The sequence below is a fragment of the Camelus dromedarius genome, chromosome 9, assembly GCF_036321535.1.
Source record: "Camelus dromedarius isolate mCamDro1 chromosome 9, mCamDro1.pat, whole genome shotgun sequence".
NCBI classification, from domain to species: domain Eukaryota; kingdom Metazoa; phylum Chordata; class Mammalia; order Artiodactyla; family Camelidae; genus Camelus; species Camelus dromedarius.
The window spans coordinates 67,330,927-67,352,366 of NC_087444.1; the positions used below are offsets into that span (position 1 = coordinate 67,330,927).

Sequence of the window (21,440 nt, forward strand, 5' to 3'; positions counted from 1 at the left end):
TTTCACACTTCTTGCATTTTATTATAATCAGCCAGAAGGAGCCAAGCTACACCCTCAATTTCATTGCTCAGAAGTTCTACTTTCCACAAAAGACTAAAACACAAACACAATTTAACAAAGTTCTTTGCCACTTTATAAAAAGAATGACCTTTCCTTCAGTTTCCATTAACATGTTCCTCATTTCCACATCAGACTGGTCTTTACTGCCATTCATAATTACCTATCCTCTAAGAAGATTGAAGTTTTTTTCTTCAGCTCTCCTCTTCTCTGAGATTTCACCAGAATGAGCCTTAACATTCGTATTTTTTGCATGCATGTAAAAAGTTTTTCAGCCTTTATCCACTCACTATTCAGCTCCAAAGCTGCTTCCTCATTTTTAGATATTTGTTACATTAGCACCCCACTTCTGGTACCAATTTGTCTTAATCAGCTCTATATCACAGTACCATAGACTGGGTGGCTTATAGACAAATTTATTTCTCACAAGGTTAGAGGCTGAAAGTCTGACGTTAAGGTGCCAGAGTGGTCAGTTTCTGGTGAGAAACACCTTCCAGATTAAAGACTGCCATTTTCTTGTTATATACTCACATGGCAGAAGAGGGTGAGAGAACGCTCTGCAGTCCCTTTTATAAGGGCACTAATCCCATTCAGGAGGGCTCCACCCTCATGACCTAGTTACCTCTGAGAGGCCCCATCTCCTAATACCATCACATTGGGGGTTAGGATGCCAACACATGAACTTTGAGGAGACACATTCACTCCATTGCAAGGCCTAAATGGTATTACTGGAAAATTCTACCAAACACTTGAAGAATAATTAACACCAATTCTACACTACCTTTTCCAGTAATCAAAAGGAGGCAACACTTCCAAACTCATGTTATGAGACCACCATCAATCTGACACCAAAATGAGACAAAAGAATACAACAAAACTGTAGACTTTCATGAATATAGATGCAAAAATCCTCAACAAATTAGTAAGTCACAGCAAACCCACTAAAATATATATTTTCAAGTATACACTACAAATGGAGTTTATCCCAGTGATGCAAAGCTTAGTCAATATTTGAAAATCCATAAAGGTAATCCATCATATTAAGTGTATTTAAAAAATCACATCATACTCATTGTATCAACTGATGCATATTTTAAGTAGAATTTCAAGGAAATAGAGAGGGTTCATGACAGTTTTTATAGGTAGCAAAGGGTTCTCAAAGTTATAAAGGGCCTGAGAGCTCAGGGAGGAAAAATCAAACATATGGTGCTGTCATGAAAATGCAGCCTCAACGTAAAGATGAAGCCAACTTTCATCCTTTCTGTGAAACAGCAGGGCTTCTAAGAATTTTAAAGTCATTTTTCCACAGTAGCCTCACAGGGTACCCAATACAGAGAACAGCCCATTGACCTTCTGTCTAATTACATGAACCCTAATAAAATAAAGATAATAGAAAATACAGTGTTTAAGAGAACTGTACTCCTTGAAGTGCCGCAAGCTTGAATTTAATGGGACAGAAACATTACAAAGTGAAAAAGGGCCTTTGGATCTTTAAACATCCACAGGCTAAAAACAGTCTGAGAAAACTACTCAGCTGTACACATGGGCTACATTTTACGGAGAGAAGGAAAAAAAATAATCCAGCATGAGTCAGGGTAGAACCGAGGAGACCTCAGTATGTAAACATGCTACTTAGGAGCAGACACACGTTTAAATTGGGTCTGTATTATGCAGTAATACAACCCACTGAATATTCCAGCTTCCCGCCACAGCAGAGAAACTGAGATGTTATATTCTTTCTTCAGAACGAAGTATTCAAAACCTCATGTATACTTTACATGTATAAAACACCATTTTAATTTATACTAGCCACAATTCAGGTTCTCAAGAGCTCTACATGTTGCTCCCATCTACCTTATTAGACAATATGATATTAATTCCATTAATTTCAATAAATTGTTGTAACTGCTCTTTTTACTCTTTAAATATATGAAGTAATATGGGACAAGCACTACACAGATGTAGCAATAGGTGAACTAGATAAAATCTGGATTTTCAACCTTAATTTCCCAAATACATTATAGCACACTTAATATCCCTGTGTGCAGAGCTTTGGCAAAGTCCATATGTTCTGATATGCAGCCATTTATAAAAACCATTCACTTCAAGCTGGTTGTAATTTCATATTTTATCTTTAAGAAAACATTATGGAAAATGTCAAATACATGAAAACAGCAAAAACAAAATAAACAAGCAAAAACCATGTACCCAAGGCTTATCTTACCATGATTCTGATGAACAAGTTATCCATCCACACTTCTTTTACACGAGCATTTTAAAGGTAGTTCTAGACATACCATCTTACGTGTATAAACTTCCTAATTCACCTCTAAGACACTTTTACATAAACACAATGCTATTATCACATCTTACAAGAACATAATTTCTTAATATTATCTAATACTGTCAATATTCCCATTTCCCCAATTGTTATAAAAAAGTCTTATGTTTGTTCAATTTGTGGTCTAAAAAACCACTCATTCATTGCATTTGATTGATATATCTCTTCAAACTCTTTTAATATCTAAGAGTTCCATCTCCCCTTTTTCCAGTGCCATTTTATTGGTTGAGAAATTAGGTCATTATTGTAGAATTACCCACAATTTAGATTTGTCTGCTTCTTGTTGTGCCACGTAATTTGTTCCTGTTTACTGCATTTTCTCCAAACTGGGAGTTAGATCTTGATAGATAATTAGGTTCAGGTTCAATATTTTTAGGCAATGTTGTCTTATTGTATCTTTTTAGGAGGCACAAAATGTTTTGTCTTATTTTTTATGAGATTAAAATTAATCAGTGGGTTCAGATGTTGTCAACCTGATCTGTTCACTAAGAAGTTTGTATCAACCTCACCTAATGGTCTTAACAACTCTACAGAGAATCATGCCTAGATTCATTAGGTCATTATATGTTGGAAAATTCTCTAATAAAGAACTTTAACTCATCAACTTCTAGTTGCCTTGAAATGGAAGGAAATGCAGGCTAACTGACTTTTCTTTCCTTTTATCTATCAATTTCCAGAATGAGCTGGTGCCTTGGCAGCCTCCATAGGTATACTGTACAGATGAAAAAAGAAGTGATAATAGGTTAGGATCAAAAGCTTTTCCACATTCACTCCTTTAAGAGTTTCTCTGAAGAAGGAATTTCCTAAAGTTTAACATGATTTGAGTGGTGACGAAAGATTTCTATGTATTAAGTTAACATGTTCTTTTAAATAAAATCTCTCATTTTAATTCTAAGCATGAAGCAAAAGGGATCCCTACAATCAAACACTTTTCCTCCAGAATCTATTTTCTAATGATCCTTAACACAAAATTCACGATGGATGGCTTTCTTATAATTATTTAGTTACATTATGAACTCGCTGATGGTAAGTAAGATGTGAATGTTGTCTAAATGCCTTCTTACATTCCTTACATTTGTATGGTTTCTCACCAGAATGAATTCTCTGATGCTGAGTAAGTGATGAATGAAGTCTAAAGGCCTTTCCACATTCCTTACAGTCATAGGGTTTCTCACCAGTATGAATACTCTGATGTTGAGTAAGTTGGGAGAGCAGTCTAAAAGTCTTCTCACATTCCTTACACTTATAAGGTTTCTCACCAAAATGAATACTCTGATGTTGAGTAAGTTGTGAGAACAGTCTGAAGGCCTTCCCACACTCCTTACAATCATAAGGTTTCTCTCCAATATGAATGCCCTGATGGGAAATAAGCTCTGAGTAACGACGAAAGAACTTCTGACATTCCTTACATTCATAAGGTTTCTCACCAGTATGAATTCTCTGATGGAGAGTCAGATGGTAGGCACGACTAAAGGTCTTCCCACATTCCTTACAATCATAGGGTTTCTCACCAGTATGAGTTCTCTGATGAAGAGTAAGTTGCTGCCGCACTCTAAAAGCCTTCCCACATTCCTTACAGTCATAGGGTTTTTCACCAGTGTGAAGTTTGTGATGCACTCTAAGGCCTGTACTACACAGAAAGGCCTGCCCACATTCCTTACATTCATAGCTTTTCTCAGCAATATTAAGTCTTTGATGTCGACAAAGATGAGCATATTGTCTAAAGGTCTTCCCACATTCTTTACATTCGTAGGGTTTCTCGCCAGTATGAATCCTTTGATGAAGATTAAGTTGTCCTCGCACTTTAAAGGCCTTCCCACATTCCTTACAGTCATAGGGCTTCTCACCAACATGAGTTCTCTGATGTACACGAAGATCTGCAACACATGTAAAGATCTTTCCGCATCTTTTACATTCAAGGAGTTTGTCACAAACATGAATTCTCTGATGTCGACTAAGGTGGGCACACTGTCTAAAGGCTTTTCCACATTCCTTACATTCATAGGGTTTCTCACCAGTGTGAATCCTCTGATGGAAAGTAAGTTGTTGGCGTACTCTAAAGGCCTTCCCACAATCACCACATTCATAGGGTTTGTCTCTATTGTGAATTCTCTGGTTGAGGGTAAGAGATGTGTATTTTCTGTTCTGGGGTATTTTTTCAGAGGTGGTTTTTTTCACTTGCCTAAAATATGCCTCTTGAAGACCCTCTTGTCCCTCAAACATTTTATATTCACAATCTTCCCTGAAAAAGGAGTCTTCAAGGCCACAACTTCTAATTCTTTCCATTATCTCCCACTGAGATAAATTCATTTCACAAATATCCTTTACTTGTGATAACTTTTTAGTGTCGTATCTGGATTCCAAATCTGAAAGAAAGTAAGATAAGTATACGCTATTTTCTTATTCTAGAAAAAGTAAACAAATAAGCAAATAAAAACATTATAATAGGAAAAAATATAGAAAATACAGCCCAGATGAAGTAAAGTAAATGTGCTAAAAAGCTCTAAAATAATCACATAAATTTTTTAAAAGCTAAGAGGAATGGAGAAAATAAGTTAAAATCAGATTAATTTGGAAGCAGATCAAAGTTAGAGAAAGTTAGATAAAGAAAAGTTACATAAAGACGTTAGATAATGTTAGATAAAGAAGCTTTTACTGTATAGCACAAGGAATTATATTCAGTATCTTGTAACCTATAATGAAAAAGAATATGAAAAGGATATATGTATGTTATTTGTGTGACTGAAACATTATGCTGTACACCAGAAATTGACACAACATTGTACGCTGACTATACTTCAATGAAAATAATTTTGAAAAAATTTTTAAAAAAAGAATAAAGTACAAAGACCTTATTATGAATAACATGACATTTGTTTACCAAAAGATATCATCTCAAGCCACTGTCCCCTTTGCCCCAGTCACAGTCACCTCCTTTCAGCTCCCAGAATATGTTACAATCTTTTCATTTCTTAGAGCTTTTTACTGGTTATTTAATCTCCCAGGTATGCTGACCTGGGTTCTCCAAATGGTTGGGTTCCTTTCATCTTTATGTATCATGATAAAAATCAGAAAAACTATCTGTGCTGACTTCATCTAATTTATATCATTTATTTTCTACCCCAGTAACATCTTCCTTGCTTCTGAACACTTTTCAACTTCTGTTGTTATATATTCCTTAATTTTCGTCTCTTTATTTTCTTACATTAAACTTCACCAAAGACAGAAACAATCTTTCACTTATCACTGAATAACAAACCCAGTGTAGTAAACTGTTTATTAAATTCCCATAATTAGTTAACAGTAAAAATGTGTACATTGCCTTGCCTCTAATCTTATACCTTATTAAATATTCTTTTTTATCACTTCCTATAGAAATGGGAAACAAAAGCACATCTAGGCTATCTCAATCAAATATGTAAATGGAAAATTTTCTTTACACCTGATCATCCTTCCAACTGCTATCTTTCTCTCTCCAATTACTCTACTTTCGTGTGCAGATATCTCCACTTCAGCTCATTTTCTGCTTTGCATAGTTGAGTGAGCTCTGCTTTCACAATCAAGGTAGTGAAGGGATCTACTTATTTATCCCCATTTGAGTTTATCTACACACATTTATGTCACAAATACTCAACCTGTTTTGTTCCTTTATACTCTTTTCTATATTCTCCCTAAAGTCTTCATAGCCAGTGCCATTTGGGTACTTCCTACAAAGCATATTAGTAACTTTTCAGGCACAGCAGCAGGTTGATAAAATAGTAACCTGCTAATAAAATTCTAAGCAAAGATGTGTTTTTCTTGAAATTTCTGAAATAAGAGTTCAATACTTTTCAAAAAGGAAAAGGTATTCTTTAAAAGTCAACAATATAGCCCCCAATTTAAAAAAATCTACAACATAGCAACATCATTTTTAATATGCTCAAACTGAAAAGAATCCAAGTGTGCATCAACAGAAGAATGGCTACGTAAATGACAATACACTGATACAACACAGTAAGACCAGCGAGAAACAATAATCTACACATATAGCAATATGGATCACCCGCACAAACATAATGGTGAGTAAACAAAACCAACCATAAAAGAATACATACTATATTATTTCATTTTTATAAAGTTCAAAAAGAGTAAAACTAATCTATGGACTTCTTAAAAGTCAGGCTAGCAGTTAACTCTGGCAGGGAGGAATGACTGGAAAAAGTTAGGAGGGAGCTGACATCCTAGTAAAGATCGATTTCTCAATCAGTGTGCTGATTAGACGGGTGTAATCACTTTGTGAAAATTCAGTGAGCTGCACATTATGATTTCTGTATTTTTCTGTATCTGTTTATACTTCATTAAGTTTATTTCAAAAAGGATATAGTAAGAAGACGTTAAAAGGCAACAATTCAAATAGTGTGGATAATTTGTGAACAGAGACAAATCAATGGGACAGAAAATACTACGAAATCTGTGTCTTCCTCCTTCCCTCTCTCCTCCGTCTGTCCCTTCCTCTCTTCCTTACTTCCTCTCTTTCCTGGTCTCTCCCTCCCCTCTGTCTCTCTCTCTCTCTTCCTGTCTATCTCCATCTCCTCATTCAAGAAAGAAATGTAAAGCTATGGCAATTTTATAAACATTTTTGGGAAAAAAATAATTTAAGCCCTCATTAAGACAAATCAGACATAAATGATATATAAAATGGAAGGTAATTAGCTAGTCGTAACAGTATAAATAAGTAGGCAGCTTACAAAGGTATGACAACTATTATTAAGGTGTTAATTTCAAAGATTTACTTGCAAATTAAAAATTAAAAACCAGTGATGTAAAGGAAAGCTGTAGTCAAAATCAAAATCAGAGGCCCAAACATTTGTAAGAAAAATGAGAAAGCATACACAGCATAAAAGCCCATACAAACTGGTATAAGAAACACTGAACAATAGAAAAAGTAATGAAATAAAAGAAGTGAGCATTGAACAAAAGTATAAACAAACTTAGGGCAAAATGTCCAAATTCACTCATAAAAAATAAAGTGCAACAAGTTATAAAACTTATCCCATAAAATTTGAAGATTTTAATTTAAAGAACAAACAAAACATTCCAGGTGTTTAAAAAAAAGGCAGGGGGAGGGGGTTAGCTCAAGTGGTAGAGAGCATGCTTGACATGCATGAGGTCCCAGGTTCCAGCCCCAGCACCTCCTCCAAACAGAAATAAATGAATAAAGCTAATTACCACCCCCACCCCACCCCCCAAATTCCCAGTGTTGATACAGTGAAACTGAGACTCTTCTATACGGCTTCCCACCTAAACAACATGCCAGATTAAGACCTTGGCATACAAAGTGGGTATATATACCCTGTATAGCTCAAGTGGTAGAGCACATGCTTAGCATGCACAAGGTCCTGGGTTCAATCCTCAGCACTCTAAAAATAAATAAACCTAATTACCTCCCCCAAGTAAAAAAGAAAAAAAAAAACCTTGGCATATTGAACATTCCCATTTAGGAGACTACTCTATAGTACAGCTGACCCTTGAACATGAGGATTAGAGGAGCCAATACCCTCTCCCCAATACTGAAAATCCACGTGTAACTTTCCAGTTGGCCCTCCATATCTGCAGTTCTGCATCCAGAGATTCAGTCAACCTCGGATCATGTAGAACTGTAGTATGTATTTATTTTTTAAAACTCATGTATAAATGGACCCACAGTTTAAACCCATGTTGTTCAAGGGTCAACTGTATAAACAAGTGAACTGTAATCTTATGATTTGTGTAAAAAGTCAGCCATGGTTGTTCCCAGATTTGTTTATGACAGTTCTTTTCCCTCCAAGACAACCATTTCTATTTATGAAAACTAAGTTCAATGCTTTGGAAGTTCTGGCTATACATGCACATTGCACTGTTGTCAAAGGCATGAGTGAGATACTAGTAAAGATTGATGGGAAACATAAAAATTCATGAAGGATTCTGCAAGTAGACTCCTTTACAAGTATCTAGGTTCTTGGTCTACTTTAAATAAAAAGAAACTGAAATAATAGCTAAGCAATATACATGTGATTTAATCAAGAAACACTGGCTAGACCTACTCTAAAACAAAAGGCCACACTAAACACCAAAAGATTGGCCTAGGTAGGAAATTTTAATGTTCTAACTTTAAAGATTGTCTCTTAATGTATGATACTAGCTGTATTCTATTGAACCAAAGCTTTATGCTAATGTGAATAATGCTAATAAGAAGAATAATACTAACGTAAATTAGCCCATCTCAGAGCAATGTAAAAGGAGAAATGTTATTTCCATTTTCAGGATATCGGCTTCACTTAAAAAGAAAATAAGGAGCAAATTACCTGGTCACAAAGTTAATCTGTTTCCTAAGATATCATACCTTCGATATACAAGATGATATGGATACAGAGTATTTATGACAGAGGCAGTTTAGTCACATTAACACCAGGGTTAATGTATCAAAAGATCTGTTAAGTGTTAAAACTCTATCACACAGAATTACACTCGTGTGAATCAAAACTGATCAAATACCGAATAGTCCATACTGAATTCCAAATAATTCTCACATTCTACTGATAATTTTACTGCTTACTTTCATCAAGGAATCAGAACAACTGAAAGAAAAATGTTATTCTCCCCTCAGTATGTTATCCAACCAACCTTATCATATGCATTGGTTTTCTTTCATATATTGGCTCCTAGTCCTTCCCTTTTACTGAAGGTCATTGCTTTCAAACTATCCTCTCTCTCTACTCCATCAATCTTAATCTTCCTCTTTGAAATCATTCCCTTCAGCCTACAAATATATTCTAATACCTCACATCTTAAGATACTTTCCCTGTACCCCATGTGTCTGCTTTTATTCCTCCAAAAAGTTATATAAATTTTTCACCAATGTCTCATCTCTTTCTTTTCCTTGTCTCCTAATTACTTTAAAAGAAAACAAAATTTTATTGCAGAGCATTTCTAACATGCACAAAAGTAGAAGAGTAATAATAAATGTCCATGTATCTATGAACCAGCCTCAATGACCATCAACCAAGCCCAATGCTGGCCTCTGCAGACCCTAATCCACTCTCCTCACAGTTTTTGAAGCAAATCCCATATATTATTTTTTGTAATCACTTCAGTATTTATCTCTAAAAGTATTTAAAAGTTAACCATAATACCATTATCCAGACCTGAAAAAAATGAACAGTAATTCTTCAAGAATATCAAAAATCAGTGTTCACACTTCCAGCTATCTCACACATAAAATTTTAAACAATTTAAAAACCATAATAATTGATCTAAACAAAGTCTATAATGTACAAGTGGTAGACATGTCTTCTACATGTCTAAAACCTATAGAGTCTCCTACTATTTTTTGACTTCCACCTTATAATTTGTTGAATAACTGTTTTTGACCATATAGCATTTTTCATACTCTGAATTTTGCTGACTACATTTCCAAGGTATAGTAGAACATGTTCCTCTTTCTCCAATAAACTGGTAGTTGGCTTTAGAAGCCCCATTAGACTTAGGCCCAATTTTGTTGGCAGTTACCTCCTACTGTATGTCTGATCGTCTCTATTTCTGTGATGCTATCTGCATTGATGTTCAGTGCCTAGATCCAGTAGCTTACTGTGGGTTCCAAAATGGTAATCCTCTGTATCATTCTTCATTTATTCACTGAATACTTTTATTAAGAAAAATACCACCCCATCTACTACCTATTGGGACAGTTCTTACAAGGAAGGCGGATAAACGCTTCCTTTGCTTTAAATGTATGCTTTCCAAATAAGTTAGTTCTCTAGTAGTTTCCAACGGTGAACAATCTACTGTTAGCATCATTATGAATTTACAGAATTAAGAATGTTTTATGTGCTGCAATACATTGCAGTTATGTATATATGTGCTCAAATTATTCCATCTTTGACACACTGGCGCCTCTTCCACCTAGTTCCTCTTCCCTGACCACCCTATCTAAAATTACCCCATTCACCCATCATAATCCTCCATATTCTTATCCTACTCACTTTTTTCATCATACTTAAATCACTTCACGATACTTAGTAATCCATTCATTTATTTGTTACTATTTGTTTGTTGTATGATTTCCCTACTACAGTGTAAACTCCATGAGAAGAGGGCGAAGAAGAAATAAATACACAAAAGGCAAAATACAAAAGATGAGCTAGAAAGGAATTAGATTCAAAGTACAGGTAAAATGTGGTCATTGGGGAAGAAAGCCTTCCCTCATGGAAATGAGAAGGAAACACAAGATTGAAGAAACAAGTGGTAAGTGGAAGTACAGATGAAATTTCTTTGGTGTTTCCTGGCAAGATCTAAGTTTTCTTCCCAAGTTTCAGGTCTTTCCTCTAAAACCAACATCTCAGGGGTGTGTTCCCTTCCCAGCAGCAGGGACATGCCATGTCATAACAGCTTACCTTGCCCTGATTAGCACTTACTCACCTAGGCTCCATCTTCTTTTCTCATCCCTCACAACCTTCCAGGGTTCTTTCCCTTGCTCTAATAGAGTGATCACATCTGGCTTAGAAATGGAACAACCGCCTTGAAAAAACATAATAGAAAATAATAAAGGAAGGATATACTTGACCAAGCCTTCAGAAGAGTAATAGGACTGAAAAACATCCACATTAAAGTGGCTTCAGGATCACAAGGACTCACAAGAACAGGGAGGTAAGAATATTGTCTTATTTTAATTGCCAACTCATACAGGCTCTGTCTCTTGAGGAAGTAATCATTGAGAGCACTGATTTAAACCCTGCCTCTCTGTCACCTGAGTCACTATGGCCTTAGTTCTCTCAGTGGGAAGAAAGGAAAAATAATGTATACCCATAGGATTGTTGAGGTTTGACTTAAACAAAGCGCTTGGATGAGTGCCAGGTACACGGTACGCACTATACATGTTTACTGGGTACAATTTTTGCTATTTATATTTTGCTAAGAGGAAAATAATTAGTTTGTCAGTATATTCATCCAGTGTTAAATGCAAAGTTCATATATTTTAAACTCGTAATCATAAATCAATTAAAAAATAATATATCTGTTCTATTAAACTGAATGTGTCCATTTGAGTTTTAACAAACTGTTGATTTATCACAGTAACATATACACTGAATAAGCTCTGTCTTTCTACTCACATTGAAGGTTAAGTTAATAGATAATAGACCATCCATAGCAGAATGAAACCAGATTTCTTTGAAAATGGTTTTGTCTGAGTGTGAAAGAATTTATATCAAACTGTCATTAAAGAGAAGCAATTACAGAAAAGGCAAAGGAAAATGTAAAGCTCACTGAATTTTGGGGGAAATTAAAAGTGCTATTTAATAGTTTAGTAGCTGAAGATGCCTATTCCCAAACTATATAACAGATACTCAGCTAGTTTTTAGAAAGATAACCCTGAAATTTAGTTGTGTGAATTTATAAATTATTTGACACAGATAAACTTACCCAGTGACACGAAGTTGCTATAGTTCTCTAATATCACATCTCTGTACAAATTCCTCTGATTTGAGTTCAGGCATTCCCACTCTTCCTGGGAGAAGTCTACAGTCACATCTCTGAACATCACCAAATCCTGAAATGACAGACCCACAAATTATTTGTAAAATTATTTCTGAAAAGGCCAATATTTAGGCTCTGCATACCCTTCCCCTTTTCCTTCTTTTTTTAAACAATTCTTTCAAAAAGTAATTAATTCATAGGCTGTACAGAAACAGACCATAGGTTGAGTATGGCTCACAAGCTGTAGTTTGCCCCCCACTGCTATAGACAAAACTTCCTATATACTATAGGATACCTAATTTTACTTATTTCCAGATATGTTTGGGGAATTTGAGTTTCACTAAATCGTTAACAATATTTTCTTAGGCCATTCTCCCAAAGCAAAAGAAACAAAAGCAAAAATAAACAAACAGGACCTAATCAAACTTAAAAGCTTTTGCACAGCAAAGGAAACCATCAACAGAACGAAGATAGCCTACAGATGGGAGAAAATATCTGCAAATGATGCAGCCAACAAGAGATTAATATCCAAAATATACAAACAGCTCATACAACTCAATACCGAAGAAATAAACAATCCAATCAAAAACTGGGCAGAAGATCTAAATACACATTTCTCCAAAGAGGATACACAGATGGCTAACAAGCACATGAAAAGATGCTCAACATCACTAATTATTAGAGATGTGCAAATCAAAACTACAATGCAGCATCACCTCCCACCAGCGAGAATGGCTATCTTCAAAAAGTCTACAAATCATAAGTGCTGGAGAGGGTGTAGAGAACAGGGAACCCTCCTACACAGTTGGTGGGAATGTAAATTGGTGCAGCTGCTATGGAAACCAGTATGGAGGTTCCTTAAAAAACTAAAAATAGAGCTACCATATGTACCAGAAATCCCACTCCTGGATATATTTCTGGAGAAAATGAAAACTCGAATAATCGAAAAGATACATGCACCCCAATGTTCATAGCAGCACTACTTACAATAGCCAAGACAGAGGAACAACTCAAGTCGCCATCACAGGAGACTGGCTTAAGATGTGGTAATATATATACAAAGGAATATTATTCAGTCATAAAAGACTGAAATATTAACATTTGCAGCAACATAGATGGATCTAGAGAATATCATACTAAGTGAAGTAAGTCAGAGAAAGACAAATCCAATATGATGTCACTAGTATGTGGAATCTAAAAAAATAATACAAATGAATCTATACACAAAACAGAAACAAACTCACAGACTTAGAAAATGAACTTATGGTTACAGGGTTGGGGGAAAGGGGTGGGAAGGGATAAATTGGGAGTTCGAGATTTGCAGATACTAATATATATAAAATAGATAAATAACAAGTTCATATTGTATAGCACAGGGAACTATATTCAATATCTTGTAGTAACTTACAGTGAAAAAGAGTATGAAAACAAATATATGTATGTTCATGTATGACTGAAGCATTATGCTGTACACCAGAAATTGACACATTGTAAACTGACTATACTTCAATAAAAAAAAGTATACCAAAAAAAAGAAAAAAGAAAAGGAAACAAAAGGAACTAAAGTTATTAAAGGGAGAGGGAAGGAGGGACAAATTACAAATATTAACAGATTAGGATTAACAGATACAAATTACTGTACATAAAATAGATAAGTAGCAAGGATATACTATATAGCACAAGAAATTATATTCAAAATCTTGTAGCAAAAAAAAAATCTTGTAGTAACCTATAATGGAATATAATTTGAAAAAAAACTGAATCACTTTGTTGTACACCTGAAACTAACACAATAACATAAAGGAGAAAAAAAAAGAACCCCATAATTAATTGAAATGGTGTTCGTAACACTACTGCTTGCATGGGCCTAAAAACATTCTCAATAAATGTGATTTACTCTAACCTCTGTTCCTTTAAGGATTAGAAAAAAAATTAAAGATGGAATTTCTTCCCCAAATGAACCACAAAATCTGTTTTTAAAAAGTAGAGTTTGCATAAAATTAAAAAATTCTTCCAAGCTCATCACTATATGTATCATTAGCATTTTCCCTTATAACAAATCCTTCTTAATATTTAAACTTACAAAATAGTCCATTGCATAGATATGTTGGACTTAATAATGACAATATTTACATATTTCTATACTTTAAAACGTATTAAATTATACTGACAATTTACACAAAATTTCTAAAGCCGTAATGTACGATATGCTACCTGAGACACCTGTGGTTACTAACCACTTGAATTGTGGCTAGTACAAATTTAGATGTGCTGTAAATATAAAATACACGCCAAATATTGAAGATTTTAGAAAGAAAAAAGAATGTAAAAATCTCAATTTTTATATTGATTACATTTTGAAATAATATTTTGGCTATATTGGGTTAAATAAAACATTAAAATTAATTGCACGTTTCTTTTTACTTTTCAAAATGTGACTATTAAAATGTTTAAGATTATCCATGTGCCTTGCATATTATTCTGTACTTTTTATGAGACTGACATGAGGCCTACTGTGATAAGAAGACATTAATTTTATATTTTTAATAGTGGACAGTGCTGTTCTAAAATGTTTTCTGGTCCTGAGAGCCTAATATCAGTCATTTCCCTCTAGAGACTTCATTTCCGCTTTATCTCTGCTCTAGGCAAAGACTAACACACAGGAGACATTGAATAATTTGGTCAATTCACATATGGACATGGATGGAGAAGAGGATGCACAGGAGGGGCCAGGCTGTCTGGCTCTGTCCTTCACTAGAATGGGAGCAACTAGGAAGAAGCTATGGGACAGGGTTCTGTTAGGAAGTTTCAGGACAACTAATGAGAATGTTCACATAACCTGAAAAAAAATTATAGCATTTCAAATACAGAGAAACATCAACTCACATGTGCCATGATTTCAGAGTTGCAAGAACTGTCAGTTTTCCTCAAGGGTCATTTACTGGAGTAGCAGAGTCCACAGAAGCCAGAGCTGGGGGAAGAGCATGAAGTCATGAGGACAAAATTATCTAAGAGTCCCCAGATTTTAAAAACCACACCACTTCTCCATTCCTACATGCAACACCCCTCCACCCCATAACACACAGACAAGTTATGAAGAGGTAAGAGGTAGTTTAGACAAATACATGTCCTTCCCCAAACCACAAGAAAATCATTGCACAAGGATAGACACAGAGCAGACTCTCCTACACGGAAACACATGTCCAGACATCTAGCAGACATTTTAGCCGCCCACCACAGGGAGGCTGATCTGGCCCTAAGAGGCTATCCAGATCTGTCCTGTGCGGATCCATCTCCCCCAATTCCCACCTTTCCAACTGAGAAGTGGTTATACCATCTAAACCAGAACTTCCTTGAGACACAAGAATCTGGCTTGCCTCCCTAACCCTGAACATAGGAAATAGTATAGACAAGAATTTCCCAAACATTGCCACACACTGGAATCATCAGCAGATCTTTAAGATATTCTGATGCCTAAAATCCCCCAAACATTCTGATTTAATTAGCATACAGCATGACCCAGGAATCAGGATTTTTAAACCTCCCCCCCAGGTGATCGTAACGGGCAAGTCTGGTAATCAAACTTTTGTATCCATCAGAATCACACCTGGAAGGCTTATTACAATTCAGTTTGCAGGGCCCTACTCCTAAAGTTTGGCATTTACTAGGTTTGGGGTTGGGCTTGAGAATTTGCTTTTTGAAAATGTTCTCAGGTGATGCTGATGCTGCTGGTCCAAATGCGACAATTGGAGAACCACCTGCACAGACCATGCCTAGCAGTCTTTATAATAGCAAAACTGTGCTTGTACACTGGGACCCCTTCCTCCAGGCTGAACTATCCTTCCCAGAATCCTCAGAGCTCACTGTTCATCATTTTCTAGTTAAGAATCATCAATACTGCCTACATGGCCTCATTTACCAACCCAATTCTCTTGGTATCCGGGCTTGGGAAAGGTCAATTTGTAAAACCTGAGCACGGATAATTCTCTAGAAAGTAGGAATAACCCACTAGTTAAAACTCACTAGTAACTAAGGAGATACATTTAAAGAAATTGGATTAGCAGATTTAAAAAACTGATGATACCTCATATTACTAAGGCTGTGGGGAAATGGACACTCCGGGTATGATGCAGAAAGAATGAAATGATTTGTGGAAAATGTTTATAATAGGACAAATAAAGCCAGAAAGAATCTAAATATCCTTTAACAAGGTTAAATAAATTATCATGCATTCAAACAACAGAAAAGTAAACACTCACTAAAAATAAAGGTAAAATTCTTATTTGATGTCATGGAAAGATGGTCACTACATATTGCTGGGAGGAAAACATAGGTTAGAACATAGTATTGTAATGAGATTCTGTTTTTGGCAGGAAAACTACATAGACATATATATGCATGTGCATAAAAGAGTCTGAATGGGCTTGGAATAAAGTTTTATTGTGTTACCGCTACTGGATGGTATCCCAGGTGTTCTTTAGTTTGATCTTCTCTGGCGTCTCCTAATTTTTTAATCAAAAACTTATTTGTATCACTTACACCTGCACATAAATTAAAAACAGCTCTGCAAGGAATACCACAAAAAGCCCCAACAATTCCATCCCTGCTATCTTTTCCCCTGTCCTCCAAATCAAGAGGCAATAATTTTCACTTCTTTTAGCTATTCCTTTTGGTATTTTAACACCATATATTCAAATAACATGCTAATACTGCTACTTCTGAATTTTCAGTTGCAATCATTATCTAGTGACTTCCTACTATGGAAGGCATAGTTTTAGCTAACTTTTATCCACCCATCTTCCACCTCACATGTACATAGTTGCATCTCCCTATCCTTCCAATGTGGTTTTGTTCTACTTCAGGGTAAACAGATATTCAGTTTCTATTATTATGACTAGGTAAATACCATTACCAACTGAGTTATATAGTATAATCACATTATTTTGCCTTCCTTGCCCAGGTCTACTTCTATGAAGTTAAAATAATTGTTTTTTGAGAGGGGAGGGTATAGCTCACTCATAGAGCACGTGCTTAGCATGCACAAAGTCCTGGGCTCAATCCCCAGTACCTCCATTAATAAACAAGAAAACAAACCTAATTCCCCACCCCCAACTTTTTTTTAATTGTTTTTTTTTTAGATTTTTAACCGATTAAAATTAAATAGATCAACAGATGGGGGAGAAAAATATCTTAATATTTCTTCTGAGATTTTAAAACTAATTTTAAATTATAATTAAATCTGTCAATTTAATTGCCATTTCTATCTAAAGAATTATAAATACTTGGAAGATCTGTAAAACCAAAAGGGGATCACTGGGACTTCACCTTTCTCCATACATCCATGAGAGTATTACAAAATCAAGAGTACTGAATTCCTCTCTTAAATTAAGAACTAGAGGTCTTGGTTTCTTTCAAATTTTCAGTTATTCCTATCCTATTCTGAAATAAAGCCATATATAAAACCACAAATGCTGTAAAAATATTTTGAGAAAATATGCTCTAAATATTAATAGTGATTATTTCTGGATGTTGGGACTATAAATAATTTTAATTTTCTTCTCTTTTGGGTTCCTCAGTTACTAAATATGTCACAAGCCTGCATTAACTCCATCGTCAGAAATATGTTTTTACAAAAGCTATTCCCATGAAAAAGAATTTTTTAATGAGTTGGGGAGATAGGGTACCTTACAGTTATTAAGAAAATAGGCCTGCACAAGTGGTAACAACGGGGAAGTCAATGTGACTGAAAAAATAATTCTTACCAATTCTTGAATATTGTATTTCATTAATACCCAGAGATCACAATGCTGGTTCATGATATTTCCAAAGTGATTAAGAGACAGTATGCACAGCAGAAAGAAAAAAAAATGCTTATTTCACAGCAGCTCCTCAATAACTTGCGTTAATCCCTCCTGCACTCCAATGAATAACCAATTATTAAATTCTTGCAAAATATCTTATTAATCCTTACCTTAGTGTTCAGGATACATATGTAACAATTTCTTAAATTTTTTTATTGAGAACAAAAAATACTTCTCAACATTACATTATATACTTTTTTCTTATGACTGTTTATAAACATAATCTTTATTATCGCATAACATTCCATCACATGGCTAGAGTATGAGTTACTCAACCATTTCCAAATTGCTAGATACTAATTTTTTAAGATTATCCTGAAAGTCACTCCCAGTTATTCCAGACTTGGATTCTAGATCAGTGAGAATCAATCCTGTTGGGTCTTAAACAACTGATCATATCATGAAATGATAGACTTCCTCCCCCAAACTACCCACTGATAAATATACACAATACTTCTGTATATATCTTGAGATTTTTCTTGTCCTGAAAACCCATGGACAGAGTCCAAAGATTTTATGTTAAGAATCCGTATTCTGATCCACTTAAGCATCTGATTCATCTTCCTGCTTGCAAGCATCCATAATTAACTCCATATTTTCATTATTCTTGGGAACACAGTGAGTTAACAGGGAATGACTAAGAATCATCATTAATAGCAAGAGTTAATATTAATTAAGCACTCTTCTAATGTGCCAGGTAATCGTCTAAGGGCTTTAACAAATATTAAGGTAATCTTCAAAACAACCCTGTAAAGTATATACTATTATAATTCCGATTTTACATATGAAGAAAGTGCAGCACAGAAAGACTGACCAAACTCACTCAGATTTAAGTGGAGTCAAGATTCAAATCCCCTTAATTTAGGTTCAAAATTCTTAACCACAACATACACCCCTCTCAGTCTATCCAAAGACATACCCTAAATAAACTCATGATCTGTATATTACAAATTTTCAGTTATAAGATAAATAAGTTCCGAAGACCTAATATACAGCATGGTTAGTATAGATGATTAATAATAATAATAATAATAATAATAATAATAATAATAATAATAATAATAATAATAATAAATTATATACTTGAAATTTCTGGAGAGTATACCTTAAGTATTCTTGTCAAGGGAGGTGATGGATATGTTAATTAGTCGATGTGGTAAGCATTCCATTACACAATGTATACCAGTATCAAAATGTTCATTTGTCAAAAATAAACAAAATAAACTCATGCTGCCAAACCTCTAGCCACATTGGACTGGTCCCCCAAATTTCCACCAATGGATTCCCTTGGAGAAAAAAAAAAATCCCCATTCATACTCTGGCGTAATTAAAGCTGCCTAAAACCTTTAACAACTCCTTAACAAGTCACAGCCGAAAACAAAGCATGAACATTAACCTCCAACAAGGCCATTTCCACCGTTAGAATCCTTAAGAAAAACTGATCACAGAGCAACTGAATCTATAGCACATGGTTAACTGTAGAACTGCATTAAGTGGGCACTAGAAAGTGGAATCTATAAATAAGGGAGGAAAATCCTAAGGCCCAAATCAATAAATAGATCATTCCTTAGGCCAGACATTCCAAAGGAAGAAATTAAAAAAAAAAAATCTCGGGTCCGAAAATCAAAGCATTTCACAGAAACAAAGCAGCAGCACAAACTCACAAAGAACCTGGCTTTTGGAGGCGCAGCGGCGATTCGTTTCACTTCTTACACCTTCTGTGGAGACCGGCAGGGCTGGGGAAGGAAACAGGGTTCATTACAACGCAGGCTTTTCGTGACTCCGTCAAAACCCACCCTCCACGCCCCCTTGACTCGCTACCCACCACCTGCAGCCACAAATGGAAACGAGGAGGCGGGGATACGGGCCGCGGTCACCCGTGTCCGGGTCTGCAGCTCTGCGTACGCGGTAATTCGGACACCACAAGCGCCCACCCCCGGGGCGGCCCACCGCGTCTCTGCAGGAGACTTTCGTTCCGAGGCTCCACCTATGACTTCCCCCTTAGGCCTTTTCTCCAAGGCCGGGCCTCAGCGGCTGAGGCCAGGAAGGTGGTACGCCGGACCTCAGCGTCTCGCATTACAGAATAGGCCGGGGCGGCGCCCAGTTACGGCCGCACGAGCTTAATCCCCGCGCCACCCGGGCTCAGAACTGCAGGCCCTCACTCCGGACCAAACGCCTAGTGACCTGGGACAGAAGACTCACCCTCGACCTGGTCCGCAAAACCTGGCCCGACCCGCGCTCGATTCCTTCAAAAGAGCAGCGGCCACCACGGAGCTTCCCTCACAGCCCTCAGTCTCCAGGCTCCAAGGACCCCCGGCGCTAAGTGTAAGCCGCCGAAATTCCGCAGAGCGCCTTTTAGGTCCCAAGTGCGCAGGCGCGCAAGGGGAGGTTGGGGGGGAGGGGCAAGTCCCTCGGCTCCTCAGGAAGGGCTTGGAGACGCGAAGGGGAGCTAGAGCCCCGCGGGACGGGGCGGGCAGAGAAGCAACGCTCCCTAGCAGGCCGGATCCTCGCCTGTAAAGGTGGCCCCCTGACTAATTGGCGCTATGGAGGATAATCCAGGCTGCTCCTCTGTTGGAATTGTAATCCAAAATCAGACAAGCTATAGACACCAGCTTTTCTCATTTGGGTTCTTGGCTCCGCAACCGGCGTAAGCTCGGAGCACCGATCCCCTCCCCCAACCCAGCGCTCAGGGTCCTGGGAGGTATTGTTTCTGTCCCCAGTGCCCAAGCGCTCAGGTGGAGGGCGTAGAACCTGGGGTTCTCCAGCGAGCTGAAGAAAGGCTCTTGGGGCCACGCACCCTGAGGGCTGCGGGGTGGGAGTGTTGCAAGAAAATGGAGCCCGAGATCGTGCCCTAGGCTTCCGGCAAGTTTCTGGGGTGCACCCTGCTGAGTAAGGATCCTTAGCTTCCTGCAGGGAAGAATTCAAGAGTGAGCCATAGTAGAGTGAAAGTAGATTTATTCAGGGAGATACACACTCCACAGACAGAGTTTGGGCCACTTCAAAAGGAAAAAGGGAGAGAGAGAGAGGGGAAGCCCTGAGAGGGACTGGGTTGTTAGTTTTTATGGGCCGGGTAATTTCATATGCTAATAAGTGGGAGGGTTATTCCAACTATTTTGTGGAGGGGTGGGGATTTGGGGGGAATTGAGCCACCACCCACTTTTTGATCTTTTATGGCCAGCCGGGAAACTGTCATGGTGCCTGCGGGTGTGTTATTTAGTATGCTAATATATTACAGTAAGGGTCCACTGGAAGTCAAATCTTCCACCATCTTGGCTGTAACGAGTTTATGTACTATCATCAATTTCTGTGTCATTCTTTTAATGGTTGTGCCCTGCCCCCTTCCCTCCTGTCTCAAGAGGAGTAAGGGGGTTGGTATAAAGAGATTGGAGCCAGAATTCCAAGTTGGTCTGAAGTGTCCAGATCTTTAGACTTAATGATGACCCTGACTGTGATATCCTAGTGCCCCGAGGAGGGTCCCTGTGGCGTTTGCTGATGGACTGGTGTGTGTGGACAGGATTGTGTTTGGATGGTGGTGTTTCTGGAATGTGTGCCACTCCTTTGGGTGCTGGACTGAAAGGACGCCACAGAGAAGATTGCCTGCTATTATGCTGGACTGTGACACTAGATTTAGGGGTGTCCCGGGATGTTGAAGAGGAAGAAATTTTCTTCTACCCTTCTTAGGTCTTCTG

At 37.0% G+C, this 21,440-nt stretch overlaps 1 protein-coding gene across 2 annotated transcripts; it reads right to left on the reverse strand.

The window, feature by feature from the left end:
* Nucleotides 1-273: 273 nt before the first annotated feature.
* ZFP30 (ZFP30 zinc finger protein) lies at nucleotides 274-20,125 on the reverse strand. Of its 2 annotated transcripts, none has more exons than XM_031456880.2 (6): nucleotides 19,954-20,125; nucleotides 19,423-19,487; nucleotides 14,777-14,861; nucleotides 11,837-11,963; nucleotides 10,835-10,933; nucleotides 274-4,764 (listed from the first exon to the last, which is right to left on the reverse strand). In XM_031456880.2, the coding sequence occupies exons 3-6, from the start codon at nucleotides 14,783-14,785 to the stop codon at nucleotides 3,395-3,397; spliced, it is 1,605 nt and encodes a 534-aa protein (XP_031312740.1). In that variant the 5' UTR covers nucleotides 14,786-14,861; nucleotides 19,423-19,487; nucleotides 19,954-20,125; the 3' UTR covers nucleotides 274-3,394. The 2 variants fall into 2 exon arrangements, with proteins under 2 accessions (XP_031312740.1, XP_010987667.1); XM_010989365.3 differs by having other exon boundaries at nucleotides 19,416-19,487.
* Between the last annotated feature and the right edge of the window lie 1,315 nt (nucleotides 20,126-21,440).